The 19,202-nt window shown below is 34.1% G+C and overlaps 1 protein-coding gene across 4 annotated transcripts in view; it reads left to right on the top strand.

The window, feature by feature from the left end:
- ptch1 (patched 1) overlaps positions 1-19,202 on the top strand; it is a 151,606-nt gene that overhangs the window by 82,956 nt on the left and 49,448 nt on the right. For all 4 annotated transcript variants that reach the window (XM_051929659.1, XM_051929660.1, XM_028805342.2 and 1 more), the window contains 4 exons: positions 1,281-1,406; positions 7,851-7,969; positions 13,270-13,708; positions 15,000-15,309. In XM_051929659.1, coding sequence (XP_051785619.1) covers positions 1,281-1,406; positions 7,851-7,969; positions 13,270-13,708; positions 15,000-15,309 — 994 coding nt within the window. The remainder of the gene's footprint in view (positions 1-1,280; positions 1,407-7,850; positions 7,970-13,269; positions 13,709-14,999; positions 15,310-19,202) is intronic.

Genomic DNA, 19,202 nt, shown 5'->3' on the forward strand with positions numbered 1-19,202 from the left:
TCTGATACAGTTGTGAGCAATAGCACCATAAGGGACAGTCATGTCTCCATTTCTCTTCACTCTGTACACCTCAGACTACAAATATAACACCAGGTCATGTCACTTGCAGAAATTCTCAGATGATTCTGCACCGATGGAGTGTATTGATAAAGCGGATGAGACAGAGTATAGGAGTCAGGTGGAAAAATTTGGTGCTTGATGCATAGAGAATTGTCTATATCTTAACATCCGCAAAACCAAGGAACTGGTTATTGACTTTCACTCCACCAAAGAGCCTCTATGTGCGGTCACTATTCAAGGAGTAGATGAAAAGGTGGTCCACTCCTGCAAGTACTTGGTTGGACTGGCCTCAAAACACTGAGGAACTATATAAGAAAGAACAGAGCAGGCTCTTTTTCCTTAGGAGACTGTATTTCTTTAATGTGGGAAGTGACATCCTTCACATCTTTTATAACTCTGTTATGACCAGTGTGATTTTCTAATGCTGTGGTGTACTGGGCTGAAAACATCACTTCAAGAGAGGCCACCCGAATCAACAACCAAATTAAAAGGGCAGACTCAGTTATAGGACACACTCAGGATCCTTTGTCGGTAGTAGCGAAGGAGAGAATAAAAAGAAAACTGAGGGCCATTATGAGCAATGTTGTATATTCTCTCTCTCTCTGACACACGAACACTGAAGAATTCCAGCCAACAAATCATTTAGCAGAAGTGTGTCAAGAAAGGCTACTGGGGCTCCTTTCTATCAACAGCAGTACATCATCTTCATGCCTCACTGTGACTGTGACAGCCAAGTCATAACTTTTCTTTCTTTTTAATTTTATTGTTTTATAGTCATTCTGTTGTGTGTTCAGATCAAAGTGTGTATGGCTGGGTGGGTAGATTTATTTATTTATTTAAAGAGCTTCTGTAAAAAAAGCCAATTTTCCCTCTGAGATCAAATAAAGTTCTACCTAATCACTTGAACTTCACTTTTCCAGTAGAGACCAACCCAAGCAATTTCATTTATCATTTTGTCTCCAAGAAAAATTTGACTAATAGCAAGAATGAAAACATGCCAATAGTAGTAACAGTACTTTTGGTCAAAGTAATCAATAATAAAACATAATTTAATTTTTAACATTAATAGTTCTTCGTTGAAATAGATGAACATTTTTTTGAAACTCTGCAATCAGCAAATTAACTGAAAATATATATCAAGCATGTAATAAATTAAATAGTAAAAGAATCGATGAGCTCATTTATATCTTTATAAAGGGTGCCTTTTTTTTTCAAAATAGGACAGAACAGGGGAATGTCTGAAGAGGACGGGAGCAAGTGTGGCACTTACCTCTATCAGCAATGTGACTGCCTTCTTCATGGCTGCCCTAATTCCTATACCTGCACTTCGAGCATTTTCACTTCAGGTAAGCAAAGCATTTCATCATGCCAATTTTATTTCCATCAAGTTAATGAGAAAATGTGTTTAAGCTAAAGTTTCTGTAAGGAAAAAAGACTGATTATTTTAAACAAATTACTGTTGTGATTTCTTCCTTCAGCAACTTTCAGCTGTAGCTCAGGTAACCAAATCCCTAAGAAAACAATGAGGTTTTGCATTTGCAGTCTGCGTCTGCTGTTAATTTAACTCAAGTATGCATAGGCTTTGCATTGAGATTACTTTTAATTAAATTGAAAGTGCAGTGCATATTATTTTTGTTATCTGTCAAACTGTTATGTTAATAGTAAACACCTTAAAGTGGTTCTGCAGGAAAGCCGTCAATATGGCATTTATGCTCTCAGCATTCTTTTGCATCCACCAAATCATTTTTAACCTGCATCTCTATAGTCATTTTTAATACTTCTTGATTTTACAGTTGTTTGTGAAAGTAAAAATTGGAATATTTTAAAATAAATTTTCTGCTATTTTCTGTATGCTTTGAATTTTATACGGATGCATAATTGTGAGGTTTATATTGTAATAGGAAAATTAGGTCATAGAATAAAATATCCCAGTAAAAGGGTATATATTTTTTGTTACATTGTCATTTTGGTAGTTCATGATTTGAGTGTCTGCAGTGGGCTGGCGCCCTGCCCGGGGTTTATGTCCTGCCTTGCACCCTGTGTTGGCTGGGATTGGCTCCAGCAGACCGCTGTGACCCTGTAGTTAGGATATAGCGAGCTGGATAATGGATGGATGGATGATCTGAGTGTACCATTGATTTTTATCATATTTTTGCTTAAAGTCTAGAATCTTATTTTTTAAGTGTTCTTCAATAGAATAATCAATTTTCTGTAGCTTGACACAAATTTAATATTAAAAAAATGAATATGTCCAGCTTTCATTTATTCCACATTATAGAACTAGTAACAGTATTGCTGAATACATACTTTTTAATTAATTTATCAATATTTCAGAGTTTAATTTTGTCTATATTTAGATGCCTATGGTTACATCAAAACAGGATGTGTATAAATGTAAAGCATCCTAGTATGAGATGGGTTTAATTATTATGTTATCATTTATCTGAAGATTTCTAGATATTATCGCTTTCTGAGAGGTGTCTAAGACAAGAAATGTTGCACAAAAAAATCCTTTGAAAAATATAATGATTAACATTCGTTGTTTTGCTCCTGTTTTTTTAGTATTGTGCACAATGTTAATTTTTTGAACAACAGCAAAGAAAACAACATTAAATTGTAATTTTTAATGGGCTAAACATGCAAAAAAAATGTGTTATCAGGTGTAATACGATTGCATTTTGAATTCAACATTAACTTTATTTCTGCTTTTCATTTTAGTGCAAATATATATGTAAAATTTAAAGTGCATTATATTATCTCAATGCTTATAACTAACACTCTGAAACGAAGGGGGTTGCTAGAAACTGCATTTTGAATTAAATTATAACTCCCTGTGTTAGGAGGCAGAAAATTGATGTAAAAATCAGAAAGCATCTTCTGCCTTATTATATTTAAAATTGGTTATATGATGCCCAGTACTTACTTTTAACAACAAACCCTTAAACATCTATCTAATGGAACATTGTTTTTCCATTGAACCACAGTTTTAGATCAGTGGCCGAATTTATTAAGTGTCTCAGAACAGGAAAACTTTCCTCATTGGCTAAAAAATTTCAGAGTGATGCAAATTTGCTCCTACTCTTAAGAGCAGGAGTAAAAAGCATTTTTATCTTTTTTCTAAGTTAGAAAACTACTTCAAGTTTACCAGGATTCAGCAGATCTTGTGAGGTATACACTTTGGAAATGCTGAATAACAATGATCACTTATAAAGATATCAATTTGACAGAGATGAATTAATATTCATAATAAATCTTGTACATCCACATTATTATTCCATCTGTGCGGAGAGGCCATATGCTTTTAGGAAGTGATGGTAACAAAACGTTTTTGGCCAAACGCTAAATGTAGCTCTGCCATAGCAGTGATTTGTGTATGTCACAACCAACCATTTCTTAAATTTTACATCAAACTTTGAGCATATTTAAATGAATGAATATGCAGATTTATACATTTCCTCACACCTCCATGCTTGTTAATATTAAAGTGAGCTGTAATATCCTCACAGGTGGCACAGAGGTAGTGCTGCTGCTTTGCAGTAAGGAGACTGTGGAAGATTGTGGGTTCACTTCCCGGTTCCTCCCTGTGTGGATAGCGCTTTGAGTACTGAGAAAAGCACTATATAAATGTAATGAATTATTATTATTATGATCACTGCCCCAAATGTGGATGAGCACACATATGAGAATTGCAAGCAATATCACAGTATCAACAGTATAAAGGTGGTCGTGGATGCAAACTGTTTCGTGGTAGCCAGCATATTTTTCGGAAAATAAGTGGGGCCAGATGGGTGATTGACAGCACAAAGTTGCATAGGTACACCGAGCTTTGCATTCTATGAATCACTGGAGCATTCTTGTTATACTTTACAAGCCAGGCAAGGTCCTAAAAGGCAGTCGGAAGATAAGAGGAGGATCATGGAGAGGGACATGGCACATGACTCTGGAAGACAATTGGTAACACTAGACATGTGAATGTGACTTATAGGCATAGCTATTCAGTAACTGTTACTTTACAAGGTGCTTCCTGTGGCCATAACAGCAGGAAGGTGATCCTTCTCAAAGTACAGCTGTGGATTATTCATTGTTAAGTAAACATTCCTGTTATCTGGCTTGACTCTCATTCAGTGTGTATCTCAGTCTTTCCATCTCGGTGCTCATTACAGTATTATTCTTGTTGTGATCAAGTGGCCACAATTATGTGCAGCTTACAGCACTATTCTACCCCATAACAATTTCCTCCTCCTCCTGCTTCTTCTTCTTTTGCTCCTACTGCTTGGAATATTATAATTATTATTGGCATGAATGCCAGTTTGAGGCTTGGTCTGCCATAAATGTCATGATGTAACTCATATTCGGACGTGTTGCCCAAGTTTGACTGGTGCTTATTGAACACATTTTCAAATTTCTGTTCACCAATATTAAATACAGAACAGATTTCATGTCTGCATCATCTTTCTTCTCACACTCATTTTATATTATTTTAATATAAAACTTCCTCATCTGTTTATTTTCACTCCATTTCCCATGTTAACTATGATGGCAGAGCTCTTTCCAGCAGAATATGTGTGTTTAACCTGTGACAGATACTTTTTATATTTAAAAATTAATAATAAGTTTTATAATACAGTTTTATTGATCATACTCTATGTTCAACTCAGTCAATCCTCCTTGTGCTTCTCTGTCCCTTTTCTGTCTTAATTTTTTTTAGATATAGGGGGATAGTTGTCTTAACTCACTTCTCATTAGAGGCCGTAGATTTGTGAATTTTTTTTCTAGTTAGTCCATACAGTATGTCAGTATGAACCTTAATTACCAGATAATACCTCTGCACCCATAAACACTTTACTTAGGCACTTACAGTTCAAGGTGCACTGCTGTATTTTTAATGCTAATAAAATAGACATTTTAAAACGTTTGTTTCCAACATCCATAGCAATAGAATGTCAAATGAGTGTCAAATAAAAAAATCACTGGAATTCAGCTGTTGAAACATTCGATTAGCAATTGCCTATAACTATTTGCAAACTCAGTCAAAACTGTCTTTTAAATAGTATTTTATTTGCTATTTGTTTTTGTGTTCATAAACTGAAACATTAGATCTTAAATTAAAGCAGTTTTCTAAAAATATTTAGAAAATAAAATAAAATCCTTTGTAAAGTTTTAGTCTATTGAATGAGGATGAATAGCCTCTCCCCTTCCCCCCTCTCCAATTCTTTTAACCTTTTTAGACCCCTGTCTTGATTGCTTGATGAGCAGCAGAATAGGAGGCAATGGTGTGGGGGGTAGTGACTACAGTTTTTGAGAGACCATTTCCTTTTTCAGTTTTTACCACAGCAACCACAAAATAATAACAATAAAAAAAAAAGATTTGGCAAAGAAATACTGCTGCCGGCTAGCAGGAGAAAGGTGGGAACAGCAGCTGACAGACTTCATCATTTACGTATCACCTTCAGGCAGTACAGTGCACCCACTCTCCCTGGGTGGTCTGGCAGCAATGCTGGATATAGTTAGTACCTTGGGCTGGGCCCCAGCCTGCTACTCTTACTTACTTTTCTTACAGAGCCTGCAGCACTAGACTTACATAGCTTCTCATTTTTCACTTCTGTTCTTTACCTTGTAGACTTTTTCACTTTAGTAGATCACAGCAGATTATGATTGTCAAAGTCCTTCAAAATACAAATCGAGTTTTTTAGAAAGGTGACACCTACACAGACACACACACCCTCTTTATAATAATTAGCTTTCTATCATTACTAATAAAGTCTTTCTTTCTTTCTTTCTTTCTTTCTTTCTTTCTTTCTTTCTCATGTCTGTCTAACTTAACTTAAGTCATTTGTGAGCTCACTCACTTACTTATGCAGAAATCATCAGGGACATTGGTCCCCTTCTAGTCCATGTACTTTTATTTGTACAGTTTGGTTTTGCACCTACATGTCTGTATTGTTTTTCTCCAGAGATTGTAGATTCCCCCTTATTTCAAACCCTTTGTTTGGTTAATGTATAACAAGAAGTTGGCTAATTTTAAGAGAGAGTGAGAGTCCTTCAGTGAACTAGCATCTAGTCCACTCTTGACTTTTGCTTTGTGCTTGAACAAATAAACAGTCAAAATGCCTTTACTTTATATGTTTTTTTCTGTTCTAAAATACCATGCCAGTGTATTTTATTCTAATAAATTCTAATGAACTCTTATAAAATGGTTTATAGTCTATCACAACTCACAATCGTGCACACATCTACAGTCATTCGCAGGGGTCAACTTAGAGTTAACTTAATATGCATATTTTTGGAATGTGGAAGGAAAACCAGTGTACCCTGTAAAAACATATGCTGACACACACACAGGATATGCAAACGTTACAACCAGGACTGTGATATTGTGAGGCATTATTGCTAACTGCAGTACCGTCATGCTTCTAAAAAAGGAAATTTTTCAAATACTATTTTTTTCTTATTTTTAATCTGATTACAGAGTTTTAATATGTTATTATTTCTTAATTTCTTTTGCATGTACTGTACTAGTTTCCTCCGGGCGCTCCGGTTACCTCCCACAGTCCAAAGACATGCAGGTTAGGTGGGTTGGTGATTCTAAATTGGCCCTAGTGTGTGGGTGTGTTTGTGTGTGTCCTGCGGTGGGTTGGCACCCTGCCCGGGATTGGTTCCCTGCCTTGTGCCCTGTGTTGGCTGGGATTGGCTCCAGCAGACCCCCGTGACCCTGTGTTCGGATTCAGCGGGTTGGAAAATGGATGGATGGATGTACTGTACTAATTATAAGGATGTCTCCTTTTTCTCATTGCTGTATTTTTTTCTCATAACAGTGCTGTAAAGTATATCCGGCCAACCAGAGAAAATGGCAGTCAACACAAAGGCTGCTGTTTGCTTTAAAAACAATTTTTTTCTTTTTAAAAAATATTCTAAAAAACGTAGGTAAATCCCATAAAATGATGGTTAAACCAGTGATGATGATGGTGGTAATTATAATGATGATAATACAATTAAAGTTAAATTGTTTTTCATGTATGGGCGGCACGGTGGAGCAGTGGGTAGCGCTGCTGCCTCACAGTTGGGAGACCTGGGGACCCGGGTTCGCTTCCCAGGTCCTCCCTGCGTGGAGTTTGCATGTTCTCCCCGTGTCTGCGAGGGTTTCCTCCGGGTGCTCCGGTTTCCTCCCACAGTCCAAAGACATGCAGGTTAGGTGGATTGGCGATTCTAAATTGGCCCTAGTGTGTGTTGGTGTGTGTGTTTGTGTGTGTCCTGCGGTGGGTTGGCACCCTGCCCAGGATTGGTTCCTGCCTTGTGCCCTGTGTTGGCTGGGATTGGCTCCAGCAGACCCCCGTGACCCTGTGTTCGGATTCAGCGGGTTGGACAATGGATGGATGGATGGATTTTTTCATGTTTTTAGTTTGGTACTGGAGCCTACTTCTTGTTTTTCTTTATTATTTCTTCCTTCAGGACAGACACATTGTAAATCACATAAAGTTGTAATGCTGCTTAGAATTAGGTAACATTTTAATTAGTATGCTTTTTGAATATACTGCATATTTTTATATTTTTGGAAACCCAGATTTGTGTCATTTTAAGTATTGTACTCGCAGTTTTTAACTTCAGAGGTGCTCCTCAAAAAGTATTCAAATATTGTTTAACAAAGAGTAGCTACATCAAAGGCTGAAGTCATAACAATTTGCATGTATAAAAGTGCTGAGAGCCCAATTAGCTAAACACAGCCTTGATTGTAGAACTACACATGGCATCTATAACAGTGGAATGTCAGTATGTGCTGTTTGTTTCTCCAGGCTGCTGTTGTGGTTGTTTTCAACTTTGCAATGGTCCTTCTCATCTTTCCTGCCATCCTTAGCATGGACCTTTACCGCAGAGAAGACAGGAGGCTGGATATTTTTTGTTGTTTTGCAAGGTGAGGCTGTCTAAATGTTTTTTTGTAACACTTCTATGTATTAAACATGAAGAAGATGAATGCATTTTTAAGCTGTTTTATAACTGTTTACTTGCTACAAAATTGTTTTTCCATTTTATTTATCATATACTATACAGGCTTGGGCTGCTATGCAAAGCTAATCCACTTCCAAAAACCCATTGTAATGTGAATCTTTGCAACATGGAAAATAAAAATAAATAAAATGTATTATTGTTATTAATATTATTATTATTAACACATAATTACCATTCATTTAAATGGGGAAAAAATTCTGTTTCTTGTGTTCCAAAAAATGACCTCTACTTTTTTCAAAACATGTACCCTTTATTACAATTTTTTTAGTAAAGCTATTGACCTGCATTTTGTAGGTACAAGATTCAATCAAAAGAATAGCCTTTTGAACATTATTGGCCTTTTTAAAACTATTTCCTAATTTATTAGGATCTGTAATGTTTAAGGTAGCGTGAGAAGAAACAAGAACAATGCCTGTGACAAGATGACTGAACCATACCATATGAACCAAGCATAAGCTGTGAGAATGACTGAGACTGTGATTGTGTGTCACCAATATGCATTCTCACCTCAAACATTCAACCCCATTAAGTTCTACAGAATGCATTAAGGTGCACTGGGAGTGCCTGCGAATGTGACTAGATGTTAGCTTCTGTTTGAAAATCATCATAGACTATCTTTGTAGCTTCATTTTGCGTCACATATTGAGAAAGGAGATTAAATGATTTTCTTCATATACCCAAATGTTCGTAAAATAGTTGTTCATAATTCAGGGAACACCTGTATATCTAGAGTTCTCTCTATAACTATAAAACAAAAATGTAATTTAAAATAAATTAATAAAAACCAATACAATGTAAGGCAGTTTTTGAATAAGTGTAACATGCACTACTAAAAACCATGATATTTTAGGATTTCCCAGCTATAGGATAGCACTTAAATAATCACGGTACTCCCATCTTTTTACAATACATAGCACTTAGAATGATGAAATACTTTTTAATGTGCATTTTTCAGACTGCAAAAGTGAGAACACTTTCTGACAAACATGGGGTGAATCTTTTATTTTGGCACAAGTTTTTATTTTAGCAGTGCATGGAATCAATGCACCTAGTTGAGGATAAGTCTGATTCTATGATTTTTTGTACATATGTTGCAGACTTTCTTGACATAGTACCCCATAGTGAGGACACCAGTCTGGACACTCCATATAGTGTGATACATTTCAAGAGTGTTTTCAGATTGATTTCATATTCCCTCTTTTTCAGTATTATTTAGGTATGGTGGTTCCAACAAAGATAACCATAAGTTGAGAAATCTGAAACAGCTAAATTTCCACAATTGTTCCACCTACACTAAAATATAGCTTTCTGTTTGTGTCCACTATGAGTTGTCTTTATGATATTCAGGAATATGTTGTTGTCACAACACTTAGGAATATGGTGGCAGATATAACAATGTATAGTCTCTTCATTGTTGCTGACCAGTGTTTGTTACTGAATTTGCCTGTATAGTCATGGGTAAAGAGTGAATGTTCAGGGCTCATACAGGATCTTGAGTATTCTCTTCTGTGTACATGGATGAGCTTTTGCTGCCTTTTTTTGACACCTGTGATCTAACTGTTAGGAAATCCAATATACAGTATAACGGACATAATTGTTTCGGTAGCAAATTTTTGAGCAATAAATAGAATCCCAATACACATATATCTTTAGCCAAGGTATTCGAAGCCTATGCTGCCAATAAAATAGTAAAATAAAGAATAAGAATAAGGACTCCACATTTTTATTGTGCTTGCTATAATCATAACTGACAACAGTTCTGCATAATTATTTGTTATAATAGCATTTGATTTAATATTTTCAATCAGGAGAAGAATAAGAAGTAAAGATTATAGATGGTGTAAACATTTGCACATCTTTTTTTTTATTTCTTTGTAGTAACAGTTTTAGCTGTTAACTGTTAAAGATGCTTATTCTCAAGCACACCTCATGTAGATATACCCTAATATTAACTTCCCGGCTCTTTGTTTAATGATGGTTTCTTTCTTTAAGACGTGCTGACTTCCTTTTCATCTGATAGAGAATCTGTTGCCACGAGCCATGTTTTCCTTGTGAAGTACAAGTAAAGGGGAGGTGTTGACACCAGTCAAGTAATGGATACACTCATACGAGAGGGACTGCAATACTCATACAACATGCTTCTACCACAATCATCCAACAGTCTTCCTGCCTACAGAGATGGCATCTCTTTTACAATATGAATATATTTTATCTATATACAGTATTATCTGTATGAGTTTTTTATGAATTTATTTTAACAGTAGATTCAGATATTTTTTACTAAAAGTAGGTGGAAAAAAATCTTAACGACTAATAGTGAAAGTTTAATAAACAAATGTGCAAATACATTATCTTCAGGTATCATATGGCTTGCACTCTCTTAAGCTATAATGCTGTTTTAATATCCATCACCATCATTACAATTTTACATTGTTGATTTTACATTATTTATATATAATAATAATGCTAACATATTTTTCATATATATATTTCAGTTTTCAGATACTGGTGAAATGCAATGAGATATATTCCTCTTAAATTTCAATTGTTTTTGCTTTAAAAAAATTGTGCTATGAAAAGCATCCTAGACAAGACAAGCGGGGAGGCCTACCCTCACTTCCTGATGGGTGTCATCTTACATTTTTTCCTTTTATTAACAAGAAAAAAGAAGGGAGGGCATGATTTGAATGTTACTTAGGGCAATATTTTCTTCAACAAACACATTGATGTCATAGTCAGGAAATTAAAGACAATTCAAAAAATTGTAATCATTTTGCCTGGCATGCAAGTAATTATGTTTAATACATTTTAGCCTACAATCTAGTTTGTTGGGGGCACATATTTTGACTTGAAGCTTAAAATTTATAAGTATTGTTTACTAAACACTGAATTAGTGCTTCTGTAACATTTTCCCTTGTATGAAATTTAGAGACATTTAGCTTAGAAACACTTTTTTCCTGGTCACTTGAGTTTTGCCCATTTTTAACAGTTTGCAGTGGGGCCAAGTTCTCTTGTATGTTTTGTATATTAAAAATGTGTTTTTGCCAGTAAGATTTACAACTGTAATTAATAACATTGATGCTTATAAAAACTTATCATCCAAACTTGCAATTATGCTCTCTTTGCCTTGAATTTACATTTAGATATACTATTAGCCCTTTTGCCACAAAATCCTCATTAAAAGGTATCTTGTTATTAGAATATACATTAAATTAACTTAAGATGCAAAGTGACACAGCCTCTCAGTTGAAGGCATGGTAATACTAGTCATAGTTTCCTTTTACTCAATTCTCCTGAAACCTTTCAGTGTTTCATGAAAAAAGTTAATGTGTGCAGGACATATTCTGTATAATCATCCAAATTAACACTTTTATCTTAAAAAATATACCTTAATTCTATCTTCTATTGTGCCATACAGTGTATTATCATTATACCATAATTAAAGGGAGGTTTGAGATTGAAGTTTAAAATGTTTTTGAAGAAATGTAGCGCTAAACACATTTAAACTTTGCCACTTGTCTTTCAAAGGATAGTCATGATAAATTCATTATACTTATTTTGGCATAAAACATTGTCCAAAAAAAGTGGGTGCATATTATCTAATGCTAGCTGAAGGTTAAGTTTTACTCTTTACAATGCTATTTTTATAGAATTGTGCACTCACAAATTAGAGAACTATCACTATATTGTGATGTCAAATGAATTAAGCATGGCACTATTTAATATTTATGTATTTTTTATTACTTCTTGAAAAATTATTTTCACAATGACACCACTTCTGTCCAGTGTGGCACAAGACTCTTATGCATTCATTGTGCATAAATGGCTTTAAACATACTCTTAGAAGCTCAGTACCTTATGTATAAAGTATTAAAATATGTTAAAATAGCTGCATTGACTCTACTTCTCAGACTAAATGAATCCTGGTACATTAGTTTGTAAAAAAAAAAAAAAAAAAATAAGAAGTTAATTGCGAATCAAACTGTGCTTTATTTGGTGATGTAAAATTTCTCATTTACCATATAATGAATGCAAATTGGTCTGTACAAGTGTTGTTAACAGCTTTTTACATAGTGATTACGGTGCAATTGCATTTACTAAAAAGTGTTATAATTAGAAAGAAGTTAACATTTCAGTGTATGTACGTGAACTGTAACTTCACAAAAGATTCTGTTATCACTGATTGGTGAATCAGTTGTACTGCTGTATAGTACTAAGACATATATAAGGCAGTATATATTAAATAATCAAATTGTAAAAAGTCACTAAAATCCATTTTTGTCTATTAGGATTGTGAATCTTATTGTTCAAACCATACACTTGGGGTTCCTATTTTAATGATTAAAAGTCAATAAAAGTTAATAATAAAATTGCACAGTTTTCAAAAGTTACACAGCCTTATTGCCACAATGTGTCACTTAAATGTGTCAAAAACCAACTCTAATGCATGTAGTAAAAAATCATATTACATGTATAATTTGGAAATAATTGTTTATGCCAATGATATGAAATTCCATGCAGTATGTTTAAAAATGTATCTGATTAAACACACTTTTAAGACTGAAAATAAATACACAGATATTTTAGTCTGGTTTTAATGCCTCTTCATCTTGTGACCAGTACCATATTTAATGATAATTCCCTGGTTATATTTTTCATAAGATTCTTAATTATTGATATTCTTACTCCTATTCTCACTCTCTTATTTCCAGCAAGAGATAAATAAAAACACTAATATATTTTATAAATTCTGAAAGCAATTCCACACTAAAGTTATTTCTGACTTATTTATGATATTAACACAGTCTTAAAGAGTATAATATCCTCCAGATGTATTGGAACAATGATGTCAAAATTACTGTTTTTGTTATATGCAAAATTAATTTTGAATTGGAATTGTGAAGTGTATAGCTTGAATTAAAAATGCTATTCAGTGATTAAACAAAACAGCATCCAAGATGACTTTAAAGGAACTCTTAGTAGTTGGATAAAGATTATATATAAATTTTAACATGCCTATGTGATCCATAGGCTAGAAAGAGAATTACTTACTGAAGGGGGTTATCGGGGATTTGCCGTTTTACTAGCTAAGTATACACAGACATGCATAGAATTTTTAGAATGTACATTCAAAATAAGGTTGAGCTGCACTATAGAAATGTTCAGTCTATTTATTTTACTTTTTCTTTCTTTATGTACTTTCAGTCCTTGTGTAAACCGAGTAATTCAGGTGGAGCCCCAAGTGTACACGGATACCAGTGAGAGGAATCATTACAGCCCCCCTCCACCTTACAGCAGTCACAGTTTTGCCCATGAAACTCAAATAACCATGCAGTCAACTGTGCAACTTCGCACCGAATACGATCCCCGGACCCAGGCCTACTACACCACTGCAGAGCCACGCTCAGAAATCTCAGTGCAGCCTGTTACTACCAACAGCCCAAGCAACAACAACATTAGCACAAATCATACTAGTGCTAGCACTTCACCAGAAGTCCCAGAGAGCACAAGTTCAACACGGGACCTTCTCTCTCACTTTTCTGACTCTTCTGTGAATTGTATTGAGCCATCATGCACTAAGTGGACACTTGCCTCATTTGCAGAGAAGCATTATGCTCCTTTCCTGTTAAAGCCAAACACAAAGGTAAGTATTTCCTACTCCTTGCAAAGTATTACTATTTTACCTTGGTGGTTAATACCAAATGATAAGCCATTAACAAAACTTTAACCACATTTCATTATGTTTCAGCAGTGAACATACAGAGCAAATGCTTTGTTTGGTATCAGTAATATATACAGTACATAGTTAGGATCACTCATTTAAATGCCCATACTCATACTCACACAGGGCTAGTTCATTTATTCTGCACCTTTATTGTAATGTACAATGAAAAACTCAAGTACCTGGGGGAAAATGTATGTAGACATGGAGGGAATATTCAAAATCCACATAGACAATGACTGGATTCTACATAAATTACAAATATCTAGAGAAATAAATACTTTATGGAATTAAATGATTGAGCAACTATTGGATTACAAAATATTCACTTATGGAATCACTGTTTAATTATATTCACTATACACTTGATTTCATATAGCACCTTAGTGAGTGACTAGGGCGGCACATTGACTTAATGTGCTTTGTGTTCATGAGAATTATGAGACTGTTTTAAAATAACATAAAAAGGACTGATAGATCATTTTGAATATATGCATTGTGTCATAAAGTGTAACAGTATATTTGACTTTAGCCTTTCATAACTAAAGAAGATCTATCTTTAAAGACAGTCCTGAAAACTATTTAGACCCTGCTGAAAAAGTTGAACTCCCATCTAAGGCACCCTGTTTTAACTGCTTTCAGTATTAGTTTTCTTATTATCACATAATATTGTTTCTGTTTAAAATGACAAGTGGTGGCCACTTTAAGTTTCACATATGTATAGTAAGAGTATAAAAGGTAAGAGTAGAAAATTAAGCACTCTAGAGATTAACTTTAATTAGTATAAGACTGGAAGTATACAAATCCATCACCAACATCTGGGTATTTACAATGTTTTCATGAATAGGTTGTTGTTTCTTTACTATTATATTATATTATGTTATATTCTTTATTAAGACCACTTAAGGTTAATGGTACAGTATGCACGTGTTAGCACTACTTAAACAAGATTGTTAGATTTGTTTTCCACATGGTATTCCATAGTAATTCAGTACTATTGATTTGACTTTGTATTTTTGGAAAATTGCTTTTACTATATTTTTATCCCCGCAATTAATCAGTTACCACTAAATTGTAAGCCACTTTCTTTATCAGCATTCATGATATCCAGCACATGCCCAAGAAAGCACAGATTAGCCAGGATAAAATTCTTTCATTTAATAAGAATCAGTATTTAATTTAATGCATTATCTGAACTTGTGTTTTCTTATAGGTTGTGGTTATTTTCCTATTCCTGATTTTACTTGGAGTTAGCCTTTATGGGACAACAAGTGTCAGAGATGGGCTAGAACTCACAGACATTGTTCCCCGGGAAACAAGGGAGTATGACTTCATTGCTGCCCAATTTAAGTACTTTTCTTTCTACAACATGTATATTGTAACACAAAAGGCAGACTATGCCAATTCCCAGGCCTTGCTGTATGAATTGCACCAACGTTTTGACAGTGTCAAATATATTCTACGAGAGGACAATGGTCAGCTTCCCAGAATGTGGTTGCACTACTTTCGAGACTGGCTACAAGGTAAGCCCTTCAGTAATTTTTTTAACTATCACTGTTACAAATTCTGATTTTCATTCAAATTTACTAAACTATATTTTTATATATATTTGCATTTACTGGATATACATACATAAATTTGTCCTGCATACATTTTCAGAAAAGATTAATAGCACACTTAATAGAATAGCACACTTTCAAATCGGATAACTTCCCTTGAAATCCTCCATACTCCTTGCCTACTTTGTGCCATTCATAATTTAAAGCCATAACTGTTTGCTTTGTTTTTGTGAATTAACTATATAATTGCCTTGATGGATGATTTTAAAATTACTGTTGATATAAACTTGTGTCTGTACATGTGGGATGTCAACTTGTCTAGTAGCCTGACATCTGATAATCAAAAAAACAGTACCTCTAAATATTCTTTGCTGGAGTGTATAAGCTACAGTAATTCAGGCATCACCACATAAACATTCAATATGAAAAACAACTACAGCAATATCAAAATTCAGTTTCCATATTTTAGAAAGTCATTTTTAAAATACCTTGTATCCCAATAAGCTATTAATATGTCCAGTTTAAGGTAAACATACTTGGAGTATTTTTTATAAAAATTTAAGAGGCAACAGGACATCCTTGTTATAATATAGTTTGTTAAATCCCTCAGACGAAAGAGCATGTCTTGACAGCATCTGTTAAGTTTTAATTGCAAGAAATTATGGCTAGTAGTCCATTTTGTTTGATGTAAATCTATACCAGAATAGATAGTGAACACAACGCAATTACATTTAAAAACAATTTGTTCAAATTCTTTTTAATATTTATTTCATCAAATAAAGCAGTGCCCATCCTGCAAGTGAACAAGGGAAATAATTAAAAACTAATGTTGCTTCTTTTCCTTCAGCACAATAATCAGCTAATAATTTAGATCCCATTTTTGCTGATGCCCAAATGTTAAATTAATGCATTGTGTTCTTCATCACTGAAAAATAGCCAAAACGTATTGTAAAAGTGTATTGTTGGTATTGGAAATTGGAGACTTTAAAGTAAAAATGGTTTGGGTATGGTGCTTTGTTAATTGTATGTAAGAAAACAAGACATTTAACCAACAAGAGTAAACCATTCAGCCCTACAGGCTTTAATCACCTAATAGCTATGTTTCCAAAACATGACACATAACACACAAAATATTCTGAAACCCACATAATCCATTTCAGAGTCATATAGTGGCACAGTCTTTATGTTAACGATAAACCTTTGGTATCAGAAGATGTACATGTAAATTCCACACGTGCAACAACCAGACCCATGAGATAGTTGCCTTCACCATTGTACTGCTCATAGAGCTGCAAAAAGTTTAATTTTGACTGAAATATAGAAAGTGTATCAGATTTTTTGGATACACTATATGTGTATGTATTAACAAATAAAGTTACAAGGGTCACAAAGTTTTAAAAAACTGTGTTCACAACTGATACATGACAAAGTTCAAGCTCAGTTTATTGTCGCTTGTACTGAATATAGAAAACTTTTAAGTATTTTAGCAATAAAGACAAATTAAAATGTTTTGTTTCCTTAACTCTCCAGGGTTTGTTTACAAGCCACAATATTTTTTAGTAGCTGATTTCTTTTTAATAAAGGTGGTAGTGATTTTATGATATGTTTAAATGAGTTGCTGGGGGCAGCAATGTTTAACTTAAGTAATTCTCGTACATAATAGTAAGAACATGAGCTTGTGTTTCTGGACAATGCAAAAGTAAAACTGGGCAGTCCTGAACACTTTCTTTTTATAGTTTGAATATTCTGCTAGTATCTGCAGGAGTTTTTCTCAACTTACTTCTGTTTTCAACCCATATCCCAAAAACACGTGTGTTGGATAATAGGCAATTAAAGTGGTTCGGTATGAGTGAGCTTGGCGTTTTGTGTGTGTGTATCAGAATGCTGATAAAAGCAGCTACCCTGTCCAGATCAGGTTCCCACCTTGTGTTCTATGCTGCTGGAATAGACAGAAGGCCTCCTTGACCCTGAGCTAGATAAATGGGCTAGAATATAGATGGATGGTTGGAAGCTACTTCAAAAAAATAAGTAGAATAGGATTCAATGAAAAGGATAAGGTTGATTTGCAAATTTTATATTTTAACCAAACTTGTAAGCACACCTGAATGCTTAAGCAACTGGCTTTGAACAATATTGGAGAAGTGCAAGATAATGTATATATAAAAGCACAACACAACTAGTGCCTATTATATTATGTTGCAAACATGCATGTTGAGCTTCTGTCGGTCTGAAGACACTTGAATAGTGACTAAAGAACTTTTTGACGGATTGGTGGGATACACAGAGAGCTGATCAGAGTTTATGTGTGGTCATTGCTTTTTTTCCAGCCCTGGCACTTTTAAGCACTTGAGGAAATGGCCTTCTCTATAAACCTCTCCAGTGTTCCAAACAACATGAAATAATAAGTAAAGGTAGTTGCTGATGATATTCTGTAGAAGGCAAAATAAAAATGTCATAAATTATATTTAAAGGTTGTTTTGGTAATTGAGTTAATAGCGCAAAATAATTCAAGGGGTTGTTTTTTATTGTTTAACAATAACTTGTCTCTCCTTTCTAAATAAAGGGTACAGTAGATAATGGCTCGTCGTTAAAACCTTATATAATGGGGAACTGCATTTTATAATCGGTTACATTTTTAGTGTAATTGAACTGTTTTATTTTGCAAATATTGATTCATCAAACCTGAAGATTCATGATTCTCTTAACATAGACATTGTATTTGTAAAACTAGAAGGTTATAGGCAGCTTTAAATGGAGGCCTTGGTGCTTTAGAAAATCATTATAGTGTAAATCACAGAATTAGAAGTGCCATAATTAAACATATTAATTTTCTTTTACACAAACATTTTCCAACCACAAAAGATTGTTACGGTGGCAGCAAGATATTACATTTTACAATTCTAATCTAATCCTTTATATGGAAAGGATATAATGCTATATGTGAGGAAAAATAGAGCAAAAGAAAAACACTATAAAACAATGTAATGTATGACTTTTTACATGATTTCTTATACTACATTTTAAAATTCTAAAAAAAAGAGTTTTTAAAATGAATGTAAGATGCTGCAGCTCTCTATTGATTGTTTTGTATTAGTTTTCAAAACATTGGACTAATGCAAATTGAAGCTGCATTTTACAGTAATAAATGGCAGCAATAAATAATGGAAACCATAAATTGGATGGAGCTTTTTTTGAAAGTGAAGAAAAATGGTGTACCTGTATAAAGTGCATTAAATCTAATGTCAAAAGTGGGCAAATTATGTACATACATAAGCATGTTAACATATTGTGTATTTTTTTATTTTAAATAATGTTTAACATTAGTGTTGATCAAAAAAATTCGTCAAATCACTTTTTGTAGTGAATATACAATGTTCACAAATGACCATCACGTGCTGGCTTAGACAAACTTTTTTCCCAGTTCCCCATGATGCTTCGCAAGGTACCAATGGTTGGTGTTACAATGTATATGTTGTAGCAAAAATATTAGGGAATAGAGCAAACAAATTCCTGTTCATTTTGAGAGAGATGAGTATCTTCTGTTGAATCCATGGACAGCAATCTTTAGTGAATTCATGCCTCATGTCTGCAAAAAATTTTACTGCTCTGATATTTAATTTTATTCATTTTATCTTGGGGAGGCAGAGTGGCCAAGTGGTTACCACTGCTGCCTCACAACTTAGGTCACATTTTTGACTACAGTAATTGGTCCAGCAGATGTTTCCCTAACTGTCAGGGACACTTAAAAGACCTTTGCACCATGAAAGTCCACTCAAAAGTAGTTTAGTTTCTTGTTCCCCATTGAGGTAAGTGCGTTTCGCTCAGTTCAGCAAAGTTTGTAAACAATTCCACGTTAT

This window comes from Erpetoichthys calabaricus, chromosome 7 (genome assembly GCF_900747795.2).
Source record: "Erpetoichthys calabaricus chromosome 7, fErpCal1.3, whole genome shotgun sequence".
In the NCBI taxonomy this organism is placed as follows: Eukaryota; Metazoa; Chordata; class Cladistia; order Polypteriformes; family Polypteridae; genus Erpetoichthys; species Erpetoichthys calabaricus.